We start from the raw sequence: 19,275 nt of genomic DNA on the forward strand, positions 1-19,275 counted from the left end.
CAGACATTAGATTCCTCCTGATACACTGATAGAAATACAGCCTAACTATGTATTTCGATACAATAGTTAAAGAAATAACAATTTATGCAGAATAAAAACCACTACTACAGAAGAGAAAAAGATGGCAAAAGCGCTATACAAGTTTCTGCTGCCACATTGATGATTTCCATTGACATAATGATGACAATAAAAGTTAACAGGGCCCTCCAGTACAGCAGTTAAAAAGGCATAAACCTAACATAAAAACTGCAAGCATCAAAACCACGGCAAGAGCCCCAACAGCTTAGGGTGCAAAAAAAGGCACCACCAGAAAAAAATGCTGAGCCTCACCTGGGAGTTCTTGGAGAAGACGTCGGAGCCAGCCTTGACAAGCAGCGACACGGCGGTGCTGTTGCGGACGTACACCGCCCAGTGGAGTGGGGTGTTGCGGTGGAAGGTGTCGGCCATCGTTAGGCTGGCACCCAGGGTGACTAGTAGGCGTGCAGGGTCGTTTCTGGAATGCAGAATGGGGTGTTAGTTTACTACCCTTTGCTGCAGCTGGCCAGTTACCACCACGCGCCTGGGCCGACACCAGGGGGCACATCAATCGCATTTCTTATATAAGCGGCGCAACGCACTGCTTCTGGTTCTTCTTCGGTAGGGGCCAAGCCGGCCTGCACGTACAGTTCTAATTAGGGTGCCTACATGTTTCCGCTCCGCTTTAGGGTGGCGCCAACTTCTTGTTACCCTCTCCCAGATCTTCTCCCACCGCCATTTTTTTCCACTTTTATTTTGCTAAACGTAAACAACGTTGAGTTTCTGTAGTCTCGACACGCCGGCAACACTGTGAGGCCACTTCCGTTTCCGTTCATAAGAGGGGTCGGAGGTTCAGCGGGATGGCGGTTGTCGTGACTGTCGCTCTTTTTATTCGGGTGTTTCATATTTTGAAGTGGCGAGCAAGAAGTGTGCGTTGCTTTTATCGAAACGCGAGTTCCCACCGACGAAATGGAACGCAACAGACCGGCATTGAACGCCGATACCTCGCCGTCGGAACGAGAGCGGCGTAGTCCGAGCGCACGACCGGCGAGTGTGACAAAATGGTCGACGAAAACAGCGGAGGTTGCCATGGTAACAAGGTAGGCAACACTGGTTTGTTGGCAGCAGGTATCACAAACGTTGTCGCCACCCTAAACAGCGGAGCGGTGGAAACATGTAGGCACCCTAGTTCTAATAAACATGTTTTGTTACTCATAACAATTGGCGACGAGGATGAAATTCGGTGCTGGCTCCATTGTGCAATGCCTTGTGGTCTGGTGGTCACCCACCGCCTGGCGCTATTTTCTTTTTCTCATTCTTCCTACGATCCCAGCAAGCTTTGAGACGTTCACAAGCCGCTGCCTTCTTAGGTACCATGATACACAACAACACAATTACATATATCTTGCATGGCGGTTGAAATAACTCATTTCCAAGCCGCTTTGGTAGCACAAGGGGTGGAGCATCGAATTACCGAGCGGGAGTTTGTTGGTTCCATTCCTGCGAAGGGACAAAGCATTTTTTGCAAAGACACCGAGCCACATTATTAGGCCTTTCATCAAAACCTTCCGTGATGCTCTAGACTAGAGGTCCTCAATAACGAACCCTTAGGGGATCCCTTTTGGATAGGCAGAAGGGATAGGGGACCCCATCCATCGGTGAAGCGGGGGGGTGTTGGAGGATTACAATGACAAAATGGCAAATGATGGAAACTAAAAGCGTGCCAAAACCAACTTTAAAGCTCTGAAACTAAAAATATTAAACCCTGCTCGCTGGGCGCACATGGTTTGGTCCATTTAGCCGTGTGAGACACCCAGCATCAATAAAAGGAAAAGTTTTATTGCTCGGCTTTACTGGTCATCGAGGGCTTTGGGGACCCAAGAAGGCCTTCGGGAACCCTGAAGGGTCTGCAGACCACCATCCGAGACCCAATCTAGATCGTGGGTGATGGCCGAGGAACCCTTCCGAGTCTTGACATTGATACGATGAAGCAGTGCTGAAGCCTACGAGCCCTTAAAGCAATAATTCACATGCTAGGGAGTTATGCATCAATGGGTGGCTCAGACCTTCTGAAATAGCGCTCAGACAAAAAGAAATGCTTTACGTTGGGGCAGAGATCATAGAAAAAATTTGGGTGCTCAAGGAACCCACAAGGATACTCTGGGGAGCCCCTGGGTTCTTCGGAACTGAGTTTGAGACTAGGAGCATCGTAAAAATGTCTAGGAACCGGCCATGAACATATCATGCCTTAAAAGACAGGTTCAGAAGCATCCTAGGTGCATCTCTCAAAAGTAGACTCGGTCCGCTTTGTAAGAGGAAAAGAAAGAGAGGGGCTGCAGCTCACGTCATGACGCGGTAGGCGGCCCACATGAGGGCGGTCATGCCGTTGCTGTCCGGCTGGTTGACCGGCTGGCCCTTGGCCACCAGGTAGGCCACAATGGCCGTCTGGCCGCACTGGGCCGCCAGGTGAATGCAGCTGCAGCCTGCACGGACCCACCACGCTCAGAAAGGCGTCGCATCGCGGGCGACCGTCCCCACGGCGCCTACAACGTGTACCTGACTGGCACGCTCAACACTGCATTCCGCCCACGCGTCGAAAAGCAGCCCCAAAGCGGCAACGAACGACGGCGTCGAAGCTGGACCATCCCGCTGTCGGACGTTGCGATCCCGGCGGTTGGGTGTAGGAGCTTCGGATAAAAGTGCGAGGGTAACCGGGGGCGCAGCTGGTGACGATGCGACGCTTCCACTACACCGTCGGGCAGAACTTTGGGGACTGCTTTTTGGACGAGGTGCAAGCGCACCGGTCAGAGACGTGTTCCGGGAACCGTCGTGTCGCGCGGCCTAAACGTCCGCTAAATATCGCAGAACTGCTGACTTCATTCAAGCGCCCCTTGTTAACATGTTTCGAACTTGGGAATTCTGCAAAGTACATGTTGAGCACCCAATTCGACCAGACAAGCGCCCATGTCTAGACTGATCCAGTTTCCAGTGAAAGTGGAGTGGGCGCTCCCCCGGTATTTTACAATAATAACCGCTCCCACAGTCGCCGCAGAACGAGAACAGCGGGGCACGCGTTTCAAACACCCGGCCTCCAGCATGCATTCCACTCCGGCTGCGTACACAGGCTCGAGGCGCGCGAGACGACCAACCGTCGTTGAGGGGCGGAAGTTGGTGCCGGAGGCGGAACGACTCAAGCTCCTCCCCGCCGTTCTCATCTTGTCAGCAAACGTAAAACACGAGCATCGCTCCTGTCGTCCCTTAACGACCAGAAAGCCCGATCACGAGTCTGGCTCGTCTTGCAGTTTTGAGGCTCTTCGGCAGATGGCAGCACTACCACTGTTGATTCGCCCCCCCAAGGTTCATTTGTTTGTTCCAAATTATCGCCAGAAAAAGGCTCTGTTATCCCAGAAAAAGAAAAAAAAAGAGTTACAACATTTGACGTTATGAGGCACAGAGAAAGGTGACACGGCCTCGATGCGGTGGTCCGCTTTGGTTAAGTTAAATATATGGAAACCGACGAGTGCTCTACTATTCTTGATAATGAGTCATACCACCTCTCTGATTACTCGGGGAAATTTCATTAAAATCTGCAATGTGAGCGAAAATTAACAAAAATGTTTACAAGGTCTAAAACATTGTTTCTTGCCCTCCACCTTCCTGAATGCCTCCAACAGTACCACATGGCAAGGAACAACTGAATTGACATATTAGGTAACCAAAACCCCACTGTATGCAAGCTTTTTTTTTTTTTTTTAAAGTTATATTTGGAAATTTTATTTCAATCGGCAATTTCCACAAAAATTAAATTAAGCATTTACTTGGCTTCCAGATTTTGTTTATTACTCTCACTATTAGTCCTCAGCCATTTGATCTGTCCATTCACTACTTCTACACTTTGTGATACTGTTGGAAACTTTCGAGAAGATCGAGAGCAACACACAAAGTCTGGAGGATGAGTGAATATTTCCTTCAGTTTTCCGGCAAATTGTTGATTTTAGATGAAGTTTCCGAGTCACCAGAGAAGTGGTACGACTCACCATACTGAATAGTGCAGCACTCGTCATTTTAAAATAAACATTTCTCAATTTTTTTTTTTTTTTTTTTAAACAAAGCACATTACAGCGTAGAGGCAAGTAGCCACGTTGCCTTTCTCTGCACTTGCAGACGTCAAATTGTTAATTTTTCTGGGACAAGAAAGTTGTCTATGTGTGAAAATTCACAAAAAAAAAAAGTAACCTAAAGGGGTGGAGCCACAGTGGTAGTGCTGCCATCTGCGGGAAAGCACATTAAGCTAGCTCCGTAACTGAAACACGAACCGGACTCGTAGTCGGGCTTTCTGGTCCCTAACAGAGGGCACGAGTGACACTCATAATTAGTAGCCGGAGGTCAAAGGGCCTTCGACGGGGCTTTTCAGCGTGTTTAGATTTTCTAAAAAAACAAAGCCCAACAATAGAACCAAAAAATTTAGGATCCAAAATCTGTTCTTTTGTCGAAAGAAAACAAGGCACTCTTTTCTTCAGACACTGCAATGAGAATGTAAAGCTCCGAATATTTAAGAAGCAATGTGTCGTGTGAGGCCTCTGCAATTCAGGAAACATCACTTTTATGACTGCTGGAAAAATTTAAATGCATTGATTCAAAGGAACTTTGAACACGTACTGTAAAATTCCGAAAGAACGCCCATCCCCGGTAAAGGGATAAACGTCAAACAGTATGGAATGGCCCATCTTTCAAAATGAGGCAGCGCCATTTTATAACACGTCAGCGCCGGCTGCAAACTCCCGTGATATAGGAACCGATATAGCAGACATGGCAAACTTGTCGTAAATGGTGCCGTTTTTTAATTTTCAGAATGTTATTGTGTGTGACTTAAAGCAGTGGTGCAATAATTTTTGAACTTTGGCCAGTTAATCGCGAGAATGATTGGTCTATGTCCCATGATTTCAACTAAATTGCAACCAGAGTCACGAATGAAAAAAAAAGAAGTATTTTCCCAGATTTCCCTTTAAGACGCCGGCAATTCTGATAACCCGGTTCCATCATCAAATGGATGCGAGCAAGTCACATTCTTTACGGCCTAATTGCATTCAGTGTACAGTCTGTCTTCACATACCTCAATACAGTGCTGGCGGTCAGCATGCACAAACCAGTATTGGCTTATGTGGGACTTACATTTAAACTGTATTTTAAGAAGGAAATAAAGATTGTACTGTATTGTATACCGTATTGTACTTTACGCTCAACTCACTCAAACAAACGACCAGTTCAAAATTAAAGTAGCCATCCCCTCAAAACAAACTCAAAACTCACTCGCCCTGACTTTCACAGCCGCCCTCACCTACAATCCCTCCCTCACAAGCCCAGAACTCGTGAACTCACCAAACGCACAAGCTCCCAAAGTCACCACACTCTTGAATTCATGAAGTCATCAAACTCGGGAACTTGTCAAACTTACAAAAGCAGCGAGCAAGTTTTGCCCAGCTAAGGTCTCGACGATCGAGCCACTATTAATCTGGAGAATCTGGGTTTCAGAGATACCTCAAAGGTTCTGCCACATTTACAAACAAGAAAGAGGCGTGAGCTTACCTTCGCCGTCTACTAAAGAAGGGTCGGCGCCATGCCGCATCAGGAGCACAACCATGCTGAGGTGGCCTTGCCTGTGAGAGCAAACCAGAAAAAGCTTGTAGGCCATCCGTGTCAGAGACTCGATCGAGCCTCCAGATAGTCCCTGTGCGTGAAAGCTGACATCCCATTCAAATATACTTATATGACCGCGCTTTCAGACGGAGAGTACTCAGAACTACCGCCAAATGAGTATCGGATCACTCCAGGGCCATCACGCCAACTGTATGTACAGTTTGTTCCTGAATGCTATTCAAACATCAAAAGCGTTTTATAGACCGACACGCGGAGCGGCTCTGTTTACCAACACGGCCGGAAGGCCGCGCATGCGCGGTAGCTATGTGGGCAAAAGCAACCGGGCCCTCCGTGTTTTCGCCATTGCGTTGTGTGGCGTGCGCTCGTTGTTGACGTTGTAGGGACGCTTCTAGCTTTATTTGTGAGTCGTATTTCCTGGCAACGTATGTCGTATGCTATGTCCGACTATTAGAGCTCGCTACCCGAGCCTGAACGGCGGCGGTATCGAAACAAACTGCGTGGACGGCGTTGCCTACGACGATCCGTACGCCGTAAACAAGGCCTGCTGGACTTCCGACGTGAAGTTGCTGCCACCGAAGTCGACGGCTCACGTCGTCGTTTATTTAGTTTTTTCGCCAAGCCAGTTCACGGTTGACACGGTGCAGGCGTACAAGTCTCTCGAGGCCTACGATTACTTCGAGTCGGTTTCCGCACTGCCGGCGGCATCAGCAGACTGTGGGTCTGCGGAAGTGTATTTATTAATTAAATAAATACGCACAGCGTCTTCAAGTCAAGGTATGCTATTTTTCCTACTCTCATGACCACAAGACATGACAAGCAGTAACGCTTTGTCCGTTCTGCAGTCTTGGCGGTAATACGTTACAAGTAACGACGTTATCAGGAACGCGTTACTTTTTTCAGTAACGTAGTAACCTAATCGTTACTTGTTCGACACAGTAACGGGTAACGTACTCACGTTACTATTTCAAGTGACGTAGTTATGTTACTCGTTACTACAATTACACTTCAAGTTTTTTCCGTGCTTTTAGGCGTCAAGCCATGTTTTTCTTCGCGTTTTTTCTCGTGAGTATTTAGGTGAAACCGTAAAAAGAAATAAAGTAATTATGTTCTTTTTCTGCATGAACATAATGTTTTTTTTTTTATATATGAGCTTATGCATACCTGTATCGTCAAAACTGTAAAACGTGTTAAATCATAATTTAAAAAGTAACGCAGAAGTAACGTGCGTTACTTCTGATCGGTGGTGGTAACGCGTTCCTTTTATTATTAGGGAACGTAGCTCAGCAACGCGTACCTTTGATTTGCAAGTAACGAGTAACGTATTTCGTTACTTTTTTTTTTTTTTGTAACGCCTACAACACTGCCGTTCGGTCGCCGATCTCCTTCTGCTGGGTAGCACGGACGTATCGAGAATCCGACGAGCGCTTGGCCGGTGCTTTGTGCGCGAACACCGTGAGAACGAAATCCGGGTGGTCTCGATCAGAAAACGGTTTCCCTGTGCATAAGCGAGCTTTGGAACGGAGATTGAAATGGAAGCCGCACTTGCCTCCAAGAAAGTGCTTGCCGCACAAACGCGCGAGGCGACCATAATTTTCGATCCACGGATATTATCCACCTTCTATGCCTTTCAGAGTCTGCCGGGAACTTGTAGAAGCTCACTCCGCTACTTTTCTTGTAGATTTCGATGAGATTAACGGCAACACAGCTTCGCGGCATGCTGAAATTCTATGACGCCCATGCGAAAAGTGCGCCCTTTTGCCCACACCCCTCGGCTCCGGCGCGATCGCAGCGCCGCCGCAGCGCCGTGACGTCAAGCCCGCGTGTGGGTCTATAAATAAGCCAATGAACAGAGTGCACTAAAACTTTTCGCAAAGATTTCTTTACATGTTGCATTTATCGTACTCAAACTCCCCATGTGTACTAAGGTTTCCGGGAAAAAAATTGGAACCCAAAAATTCCTGTTATTCCAATGCACAAGAACTAAAACGAACAAAAAAACTGTCTGGCTGACGCTGCTACTGACAGATGATACCGCACAAAATCGGACCTGCCAGATCTGTTTTCGGGTGCTCATCTCAAAGAAGCTTTCAAGTTTTTGTTCCATGTTGGGCCACCTCTGGGTGGCAGCAGCAAACCAGAAAGTTTGTTTGTGTTTTCCTCGCTGTATAGAATTTTTTCGGTTCAAATTTTTCTCTGAAAATAACGCTCATAACATTCGACTAAGAAAGCCACTTAATGAGCAACTCCAGTTTATTCAAAAACAATTTCAGTTAATGGTTTATTATATATATCCCAAGGTAGTAATTAAAGGTTCTTGGTCATTTCTTTCCAAAAGATGTAATATGTTTCATTCAATCTTTATTTAAAGCTCACCACAAACTGAAACCTTGCCTGCAGCGGGCAACATTGCTCCTGTGTAGTCACCTGCATGCTCTAATCCCATGGTAAAAACTGTGACTTCGCATAGCGGGTGGCCGGGCGCAGCTCGGAGCAAGGGCAGAAGTGTCGTCTGTTAAGATCGGCAGCCTGCTACATCCGACGACACCTACGCTTGTGTTTTAGCGCAGAATAGGCGAGTTTTCCCAAGGGCTTGTTTTGAAAACATTACTAGAAAGTGAAGTGCAGTAAACCACACATAAATATGTCACAACAGGATTGTACAGTCGAACCCGTTTATAACAAACTCCGTCAGACATGCATTTTAGTTTGATATATATCCATTAATTACCTATATCAAAACCGGGCCTACTGCAAACTTTGAGGCAGAGGCTTCAAAATGAACAATTGTTTTCTTTACAATAGGGTAAGCACGCGTTAATGCATTCTTCAGCGGACTGCAGAAAACTTTTATGATCCATGAAAACGTAACCGATAATGCTCTAGGCGGGCTAACAGCTGGAATAAAAAGTAGCTTTCAAACTCTTCATTCTGCGAGGACGTTTACAGAATCGGAAAACTTTGGCGTGCGTGGAAAGAAAAATCTTTTACAATTTCAGCTGACCGCAAAGCCTTTTCGTCTGGGCTTAGATTCGCGATGTACAGTATGGCAATCGTGTCCTTAAAAAAATGTGATTTTTCTCCCGTGAAGCCAGAATCTAAACGGAACCCAGCGGAATCGTACAGACAAAAAAGAGAGCCACGCAGAGCAGCCGTGCCGCAGCGAGGATTGCTGTTTGCACGCGAATGCCTTCGCCTATCCAACTGCAAATGCCCCATGATAGCAGGAAGAGGTTGGATGATCGCCCAAATCTGTACAGTAAAACCTCGTTATAACAAAGTTGAAGGAGCGGTCGTAATTATTTCGTCATAACTATTAGTTTGTTATAGCCAATGTCTATTTCTTCCCATTATTAGCAAGCAAGGGGAATTAGGATTGCTTTGTTATATCCATTAGTTTGTTATATCCCATTTTGTTATAACGAGGTTTTACTGTACTTTGTACCAAGGAATCATTTCTAGCTTCTCAAAGAACGACAAAGACAGTTGCCATTTCCTGTGCGAACCGGATTAGCACGCGAAAGTCACACGAAAAGAGAGCTAACAAACAAAACATAAGCAAGCGATGGTTAGAAAGCAGCCGACGTGGTCTCTGAAATTTCACAATTGAGGAGAAAAACGGACTTCGGGTGGAGACTGCTCCCAACAGCGTGTCCCGACCTAAACTTTTCTTTTTGCTCGTTTATTTTTGTCTGTGTGTGTTCCTTTGTGCTGTTTGCGATCGCTCTTTGTTTGTTGTTAGGGAGGCTTTAACTTTATGCATTCCATTTTCGTTTCTCTTTAAAGTGAAACTGAGCACCCGTGTATTTTCAATTTTCTTTTTATACAAGATGGGTGCTCGCACGTTTTCGAAGCCCACGTTTTTCTTAGTGCGATAAAGCCAATGGGTTGTTTGTTATAAAGGTACTTTTTTACATGCAATTTTGTTCTAAATATTTGGGTGTTTGATACAGACAATAATTCGCTGTATTCAGGTTCGCTATAAACGAGTTCGACTGTAGAGGTATGCCGTGCTCAATGTCGCAAAATGGCTTTCCTGCTCGCGACGGACGCTGCTGGCAACGACGCATGCTCGCATGGGAGCACACTGGCGCATGCGTGTTCCGCAAATCACGTGGCCAACGATGGGCGCACTGCTAGCGCCGCCTGCAGGCTCTGCTCAAAAAAAGTACAAAACAAGCAAACAGACCTCCCCGAGGGCCCCGTGCATGACTTAGGCAGCACAGGTCAGACTGCGCCGACACGGTGGTATTGACCTTTGCTGTTGCCTACGCTGCACTTCGCCCACTAGGATTAGCAAATTTTGGTGATTTCGAGCAGCTCAAACTTTGTTTGCCGGTTTATTACCTTTTAGGCGGAATTGGATCGAAATATTTGGTGTGTGGTCTTTTTAGGCGATACTAAAGAGAATTGAATAGTTTTCTTAATATGTAAAATGAACCGAAATTGCCTTTTAAAGACGCCTTTGTGGTTTTGTTGCACTCTGCTCGATGGCTCATTCATAGAAATTCAATTTTTATGCCCGAATAGCACTCGAGAACACTCTGTTCATTGTTTATGAGTCGCTGCCACTAAACTGACGAGGATGGTCTGGGGCAAATGGTGCTCAATTATTTATTTCCTCTCGGTCCCACCATGACCCTTGGGGCATCGTAGCAGGGAGGGGTACATAAAGAGTCGAAGAATAAACATGGGAAATATGATACAGGAAATCATCAAGATGGCTGTATAGACTACCAATGTGAAACTATGCGCAGTTTCAAGATTACAGACATAGTCTTGGAACTGACGGTTCCATTGCCGCCATTTGTCCGGGTTGGCAAAGTCGAACTGGGGCAGTGCTCGCAGGTTAAGAGCACTGACCGCCGGCACCATTGCTTTCGTTTCCTCCGACACGGCGGTCTTCCCCGCGGCAGACGTTTAGCTGTCCACTTCTGACACCATGTAGAGACCCCCGATGTGAAGGAGCACACGAAGTTCATGCGTCAAGTTTTGCCGAGAGAACGAACACTCTATGTATTCCACCGTAGACAACGATGACAGCGTGACAGTGGCGCTCTCAATTAATTATGTTAATAAGGCTATCGCACCTCAACGATGGCAACAAGCTCCAGTCTCCCGCAGTACAAACGAAAACTGATGAGTGACAGTGTGACAGAGTTTCAACTCGGTTGATCTAGTCTCTGGAGCAGATAGTACGATGTCATCGGATTCCTTCTGGATAATAGTCCGGTCGTCGAAAGGGTATAGAAAAGTTTTAGCCTGAGGTTTTTTGTTGGATAGCTAGTAATGGCCAATTTAGTTTGTTTCATTTTTTAAACATTTTGACTGAGATGATAGTCATTTAAAACGAATCCAGCACTTTGATTTTGTATTGCTTCTATCTTTGTGACCGCAGGCTTACCCCAATATCACATTGCTCAACATAAATTCTGCACATTTAAAACGACAGACAGCAGCATCACCTAGTGGCCCAGTGGAGCGGGGTGGAGCGCAGTTCTCCGCCAATGGCGTCCACCACGGCCCCCTTGGAGACGTAGAAGTTGACGATCTCCCGGCGGTTGTTGATGGCCGCCCAGTGAAGCAGCGTGACGTCTTCAGCGTCAGGCTTGTTCACGTCATAGCCTTCCACCTCCACCAGGTAGCGGCAGCGTTCAAAAACTCCATATCTGAGAAAAAACAACAGCAACAAAAAAATGTAGCGTAGGTTCGTAAAATTAAGTAAATCAATGAATAAGCTTGTGGCCATTGAGGGGACCCACCCCCCAATTTTCGTCGGACATCACGCGGCGTTTGGCGGGAATCGCACCAACCACTCGATCTGCGGTACCGATATGTGTGACAAGCGAATTCGCAGCAGGTTCCCGCATTTTTGTTCGCACCCTGAAACACAAATCTGCTGCATCCACAGTCTGAGGTATCTTTTCTCGTCACACAGGAGTTTGTAGCAAATTCCAGCGTGTTTATTGCGCTGTAAAACGCAAACTTTACGTGTCCGCGGTCTGCGGTATCAAACTTCGTGTCACGTGGATTTGTAGCGGGTGGCCCTGTGTTGACCATTATTGATGAAGTTTTGCTGTCCCATCCCCACAGGTAGCCCACCTCATGTTTTTTTTCCATTTATCCTTTCATTTTGGATGGGCGCCCTTACGGGATTTTACGGTAACCAATACAAAGTGGTGACCCGTTAAGCTCCTCGATTAAATTTGCACCATCATAAAGGCTTTGAAATCAAACTTGTGCCAAGAGATTGATTAAACCCCACTCAGAAACAAACGCTTCTGGAGCCGTCGTATCTAATTCGTGCGTAGTGTTACACCGGTATATCTTCCGCTTGGCAGTACTTTCAACTTACTTCATCAGCCTCAAGAAGGCCGGCATGAGTTTGGCACAGATGCCATGCACTAAGAAGATAATAGTAACCAAAGTTGTAAAACTAAATTTCGAAAAGGGTCTACAAATAAATAATAATGCATAAAAAGAATAGGAAACATAAGGAAACCGCAAGTGTTCCACAGCCACCTGATAAACACCATGTTTATCGTGAAAGAATAAAATGACAGTCTTGCCACTAAGCATCGAGTCAAGGGATTTGGCTAAATGTTAATATTGGCGGTATTTTGTATGTAACTGCTAATGAAGTTAGTTCGGTTACATAGACTGAATATAATACGGCTTATATGCACTCTCGACCTTATACGCTTATACGCACTCCAATGTGCTCGGAGGTGCAGACGCATGCTCATTCTTTTACTGCAACTTCTCCGAGGATGCACAAGGTTGGGTTTCGAATGACGACGACGAAAACAAGACAGCCCGTGGGCATCCGCTCACTGCGTAGCCTTGACGATGTCGTAGGAAGAGTAGTCTTCCCCGGGCTGAGAGACCGGGCCAACATGTTGCGAGGTCGAGCTCGGGGCACGACGCGGGCCCGCGTTTGCGTCACCACCGCCGGACGAGCCGCCGCCGCAAGAACCCTGCAGTCGCAAAACATTGGACAGCTTAAACTGGTTGTCTGACACAAAACCAGCTTGCATTCTCTATCCACCTATCAAATTAAAACTCACCACTGCTTCATCATTCGTAGCTGTTTGTCACAGTGCTTTCTGGGACTTTGACTTTTATGAGGAGCGAAGAGACTAAACCATTAGGAAAGAGTTCATTGGCACTCCGACAAACAATTTTATGATTAAAGTTTTTATATTACAAAACCACTGGTGTTAATAGTTTGTCACACTTCGTACCTCCCAACTGTATTTCACAATGCAAACACCACATCCACAAATTATGTGAGCAAAAATGTGAGCATTTTTTCATGTTTGTTTGTTCCCTACAATAATGCCTGATGGCACACCAAGTCCAAAATTAACACATAAAAAATAAAAAAAGACATTTGCGATTTCAACAAAGTATTTTGCTGATGCACGTCTCCCCGTTTCCCATTTTTGCCACAAGGGTGCCCCAGTTCTTGTTCCACATATGAATCGGCACAACTTTCTTCGCCTAGCGTGTTTGCCGCCGGTCGACATCGGAGCGTAGGGAAAACACAGCAAGCATGGCGGCTTGCGCAACAGTCATTAGGTGGCACAAGCCACCGCCCAGGTGGCACAAGCCACCGCCCAATTCGAGGGTTCAGCCGTATTCATCCATCCATTGCAGTGGGATTTTGCATAGCTGGGAAAATGTAAAAAGCAACTGGACATCATCACCACTGTAGCAAAAAGTGTTCTAGGACCAAAAGTAGTCCGTACATTTATCGCTTATCTTTAAAAAGTAACTGGACCCTTATAATCAACTTTTTTTTTACTTTTACCAAAGATACCCCTAAATTCACATTAACTTTTAAGTAATGATGTCACATATGCATTTGCTGCCCTGGCTGTTCCACTGCATCGCAATGTCATAAGTTATTCTTGCTTTTTGGTCTTTCCCATTTAACGCAAACTTTCCCAAATGCCATTCAAAAAATACAATAGTGAGAAAAGGTAGGCACGTTTGGTTGATATGTGCTTCAGTTCTCTCAGTCTTTCAACATGCTACTTGTCACGAAACTTCTCCGTCACACCATGGGAGAGCTTGGTACACGACCATGTGCGGCACTGGCGTCAACAAGAGAGCTAGGAACTGCCAATCAGCAGGCACTGCTGGCCAGGAAGCGGTCTTGGAGTTTAAAAATTTCAAACCCACTCTGATTGAGCCACCGACAGAATGTGGTGACGCATCATTGCACCGACAGTGTTTCTCACTAATGTATCTGTCTTCAGCTCTGTATACTCAGTCAACTGATCAAACTCTTTTCTGCCCCATTCTCTAGCCGCTATCGCTGTCAAACTTCAGCACCACAAATAACACCATCAAGCAGAGGCACTGCAAACCCATACAATCAATGGTTCGGCTCTTTTTAGGTCGTTAAACACCATTTTGTTTTAAAACAAAAACCAAATAAGCTTATTTCTAGCTTTTGTTATTAGAGATCAATAAAAAATTATTCGTGCTTGCATACAGTGATCAATTGCAGGCGTGTAAAAAATTAGAGGAGTACATTTAAGACAGCTTATGTGTAGGAAGGCAAAAGCGTTATAGAGCATTATAGTCCTGTGGGAGAAATGTTTTTGAGTAATGTTTCTACACGTATTAAACTTTAGGATGACATATAGAACAATGTCCTGCAGATCGACGCCAAATATGGCGCCTATGACGACCTCTAGGACAATGTCAGGCACGACGCCTAGAGGACGACAGTTAAGGAGGCTGTGGCGCATTTGCGTGGGTGGCCACGTTTGCCTGTGAAAGCCACCATAGATGTAGACGCTGCTGCCGATGTCGAGGCCGTATACGCAGACGCAGTTGCCTCACAGTCTATCGCACAAAGCACACAATGAGCACAAATGAAGTCCGAAGCACACCTTTTGCACACGGCACTCTGGTGGTGACATAACGCTGATGACGTATGATGACGGTTGATGACAACACACTGATGACGCTTGATGACATATTTTTATGGTCGTATTTTGAGCACACAACGGCGACACTTGTTTTTCACGTAATGTGACAAGTGAGGTCATCCTAGAGGTCTAGGACGACGCAAGGACGACGCCAAGGTAATAGGCCAAATAGGATCGCCCATTGAGCGGCGCGTGCCACTCAATCATATGTTTATCAGCCTTTTCAACACTCTTTTGCTCATTAGCACCCCAAGTAAGGCTTTCGCGTTAAAAGATGGCAGTGTATGAGAAACTGTTTTTTTTAAATCGACATGTAATCATGGATTTGGGGTGGCTCACAGAGAATGAGGTGGCCAAACGAAAATGTTTTCTCCGGGACAGTGGCACACCTAGTGGCTGTTCTTGACCCTGTAACAAACTATGGCCAAACTTTCCTGACCAGTAACACATTGAAGGATTTTGGTTCCGTTCAGCAAAAACTCCAAGAGCAGAATTGAGAAATTGGAGCGGGATAGTCAGAACCTACAGTTTAGATTACACAAGATCTATGGTACCACAGATGCATGGAGCATCCTTTAAAATGATTTAATATCACTATAGACAATTGCAAGCAAGGCGACTGGCCGCCGCCATGTTTCTTTTCGTGCGGACAAGCCCAGACAAGTGCAAGCTTGCCAAAGCTACATTCAGGTGTAAGCTTCACGTGCTTGCGTGCAAGGGGCACCAGTCAGGTGCCATGCTTGGAATTGTCTATACAAGCAGAGTACCTTAGCCAGGGTAGAGGTTCTTCTGAAGTTTGTTGATTTCGCAAAAGACTCCAGACTAGCAGACGACGGCTAGCTCAACAACTGCTGCAGTCGTATGTGCACTCAAGTGGAGTGCTGTTACAGACACAGCTTCCAGAGTTTGCCAAGTTAAAGTGAAACAATGCGTGGGTTGTGCGAGCCACTGCTCGGTTCGACTGTACCTATCTCTCTCTCCAATGCAAAAATTCCATGGCTTTCCACATTCATTTTTGACGAAATCCACAATCAAAAAGTTGTTTTCATTTGTTAACTCCACTGGGGACTGCAACAAACAATGCGGGGCACGCCGGTTAGGCAAATTGGCAGACAAAAGAAGGTCGTTTTCATAGTTCAGCAAGCGAAACACTTGTGTCGCAGCTCAGAATCAGTATAACATATGAAAGCAAGGTGCTTTTCGGATCGTAAAAACCTTTGTCTAAATATTCTGCAAGAGTGACACGGTGGAAGCATAAAAATAATAGCTGAAAATAATGTTGTTGGTTTTTTTCTCACTAGCTTGATTTGCACACTTAGCCAAAGCCAGACATCTGGATTATTTTTTGCAGTACTAAACTTTGCCAGGTGTAAGATGTTGGAAATTGCAAAGCCTCTTCGAAGGGGGACAAGCTATCGTAACACAACTAAGCATTGTCCTCCGGAAGGTCGTCAAAGTGCGGATAAGGGTTCACGTTGGCTCTTATTCTAAGTGTTTCGAACGTCATCCTCGAATTTATGTTTGAAGAAAACAATGAATGACCTCAAAAGGTTAGTAAAATTTTGAAGCCAGGTAAAATTGATTTTAGGATACAAACTTCTTGTAACCTTCAGCTCAACACCTCTTAGAGACAGAGAATCCGGGCGTTGCGGCTGGTTGCGATCATACCGCCACATACCAGATCCACACGATTACGAGTTCACGAGGAATGTTACTTTGCACCCTACGACAGGTGAAGTTGTGGGATTTGCTAGCTACCAACACAGGTACCGATAGAGTAACCAAAAGGTTATCTCAACAGCGGCAGCAATCTCAAAGAAGACGTCAAACCTAGTAGCGCGGTCCCCACATATTCGCGGCAATATAGACGATGTTTAGGGCTAAATTACGGCGGGTCGGTTCGATAAATTACTTCCGTCAGTGCCAATGATCGACTACCTTGTCTCACTCTCTCGAATATAGCAGAAGAGAAGACACATGTACCAGAGTAAGTACAGAGTCCAAGAGCATTTATTAGAATGCTCTTCTGAAAGAACTACGATGTCCCCATCCAAAATGCCCCCCGCGCCGGCAAGGTAAGAAAAGGTCCTTACCTGCCAGACGCGGGGTTCCGGAGAGCCAAGACGGGAGAAGCGTTGGAGAACTCGCCGATACACGTCCTATCTCTTTCGTGGTCACCGGACAAGTCCCCGACTCCCTTTCCCGAAAGCGGGAAAACAAGAGGCTCCTCCTCGCCTGTCAGCAGTGATCCGCATCCGAGCGGGGGAATGGAAATCGGTCCCCCCGAGAGAGAGTGAGAGGAGGGCCCCCCCCAAGACAGGGGACCCTCCGCCTCACGAACAGATCGGAGCTCACGGCAAAGAAAGCCGAGTGTTCCAACCCGCGGCCGTTATCGCAGCCATTGGGGAAGGGAGACCACAGGAATCCCCACAAAGTGAAAGCGAGATTGTAGCAGCTATGTCGAGGAGTCTCAAGAGCGTGAAGACGAAATACGACGCCACTACACTTCAGCAAGAAATCGCGACGAAGGTTGAAATACAGCTGTTCAGATAGGCGCCAATTATGACTTACAATTTATTGTTGAAGATACTGTTGATAGAGAACCTACGCGGAAATCCTATGGTTCCGCATTTGTGCGATATAAACTGATGAAGAACGAAACCGCAATATTGCTCGCAGAATATTCACATTTTGCCTGACAATTGTTAGCATGACCAAATTTTTTCGAGAGGTGGGTGATTAGTGGAAACTAGTACTAAGTCTTTGTGTAAATTAGTATCTGGCAGGAGTGTACCCATCAACATGCCATCATCAAATTTGGTAATGTGTGCTAAGACACTTGAATTGGCTGCAGATGTTTTAAATCAGGATGATCCTAACATTATTTTTGATTAATAAATAAAAAAAACAGAAAGAGCTAAATGGTTTCTAAACATTCATTTAAATTTTTTCTCTTTTGACTTTTGTGCAATCTTTGCATCCTCGCGTTTTCCTGCGAAAACAAGGACAAGAACAAAAAAGAGGAAAAAAAAGAAAAGAAAAACGCATCACGTTTTTACGTCCTTGTTCATTCCTAATTTTGTTGCAGCGCTGATGAATCGCAATTATTTAGTTTATCCCAATAAACAAGCGCGTAAAGCTGTGCTGCCTACGAGAATCAAGTAGCAAAAGCAGACGACTGAGGCAAAACGACCTTCTCTGGGGGTTCTCAACGTTGCTGCTACGTAGCAGCAATTTTGGTGGAGCCGCCCACAAAATAAGATGTGCAGGAGTTCTTGTTTTGGCCATGTCGCGCTTCAAGTACAAACTGCAGGAGGAACTTCATTCTTGGGTTCACTTAGGCATTGGATAATTTTCTTCTAATAGTGAAGATAGACACATATCAGAGCATCTTTTCTCAAGTGTAGGATGCGAACCTTTCCCAAGATAAAATGACGGCGGTAAACCGAACCTAACCTAGCCTGAACTAACCAAAGCCAACTTAACACTAAATAATCACTTCGTCTCCTAGCCCATTTTCGAAACAAGATTCCTACAATGCCTCCCCCCTCCACCCCCTTTCTTTTTCCTTAGAGGCAAAAACCTTGACTTTCAGACGTTTCTCCTGATATCCTGTTTCAATTTCCTCTAAAAAGAAATTATGTGTGCGATCACCAAGATTGAAAGACTAAAGATAGAAACTATAGTGATTCCATTGCTCATTTTTATTTGTAATGTTTTCATTTATGAACTTAAATATCCCGGGCTCATTTGGGGGTTGACGAGGATGCAATGCGAGTGTTATTAATTACTATAAATTATTCGGGCACTCCTGCAGAAGGTGAAAACAAAGTGACGCCGAACATCCTGACTACTTAATTACAAACAAAACAAACAAACAAAAAAAAACGCGACAAATACGGTTTCGACAGGGACTAAGGTGTGTGTGTGTGTGTGTGTGAGTAATCAAGTATGCAAGCCACCTTCAATAATTATGAATGCAAAACGTACGAGACGCAGTTTTCGATGGGCGGTCAAAAAGGAAATAAAACGCCCCTGGTTGATCCGAACGTAATCGAAGGTAGCAATTGATTAGAAAGCTAGTTTGTCGTTTGTTTGTTTTTATTTTTTTCTCGCTCGATTTTTAAAGGTTTTCCCGACGTGATGTTTGTCGAGGTATACGCAAAATCGATGGCAGTTTTACGCGTCTTGACACGACGGGGGTGTGTTGCAAAGTTGGAGAGACACAAGAACGAATGTTGCGTCGCGTTTCAAAGCGCGTGAAATGCAAATGGAAAGGACTACCTGTCCGGCGGTCGCTGTGTAATACACCGGTGCACAGGACGGATCCGCTTCGCCGTCCATGATGAGAAAACTAATGCACCAAGCGGCCGCAGTGCGTCACCACAGTAATGTTCTGACTTTTTTAATACGTTTTAATTTTTTGGTTTTGTCACGTAGTCTTGTATACGAATTACCCGAAACACATAAAATACTTTCAAGAAGGTTTCAAGAATAGCAAAACCATGGTGAAAACAAATACCAAAGAAAAACGTGGATATATGGTATTGGTTATAATCCTTGTATGGGGCGGCAACTTGCGCTACCTAGCACCTAGCCTTGAAATATTTACGATCCTTCTTTTTCCGTTTCCGGCGGCGTTCACGTTTCCAACGTTGTC

The 19,275-nt window shown here is 45.6% G+C and overlaps 1 protein-coding gene across 1 annotated transcript in view; it reads right to left on the reverse strand.

Moving 5' to 3' along the window:
- LOC120841457 (palmitoyltransferase ZDHHC17) overlaps window positions 1–19,006 on the reverse strand; it is a 57,626-nt gene extending 38,620 nt beyond the window's left edge. The window contains exons 1-6 of the mRNA XM_040212349.3: window positions 18,900–19,006; window positions 12,505–12,647; window positions 11,136–11,339; window positions 5,602–5,672; window positions 2,360–2,498; window positions 331–493 (exon numbers count right to left, since the gene is read on the reverse strand). Of these exons, the coding sequence (XP_040068283.2) occupies window positions 331–493; window positions 2,360–2,498; window positions 5,602–5,672; window positions 11,136–11,339; window positions 12,505–12,647; window positions 18,900–18,959 (780 nt within the window). The 5' untranslated portion in view covers window positions 18,960–19,006. The remainder of the gene's footprint in view (window positions 1–330; window positions 494–2,359; window positions 2,499–5,601; window positions 5,673–11,135; window positions 11,340–12,504; window positions 12,648–18,899) is intronic.
- Window positions 19,007–19,275: the final 269 nt, after the last annotated feature.

The sequence above is a fragment of the Ixodes scapularis genome, unplaced genomic scaffold (genome assembly GCF_016920785.2).
Source record: "Ixodes scapularis isolate PalLabHiFi unplaced genomic scaffold, ASM1692078v2 ptg000064l_1__unscaffolded, whole genome shotgun sequence".
NCBI lineage: Eukaryota > Metazoa > Arthropoda > Arachnida > Ixodida > Ixodidae > Ixodes > Ixodes scapularis.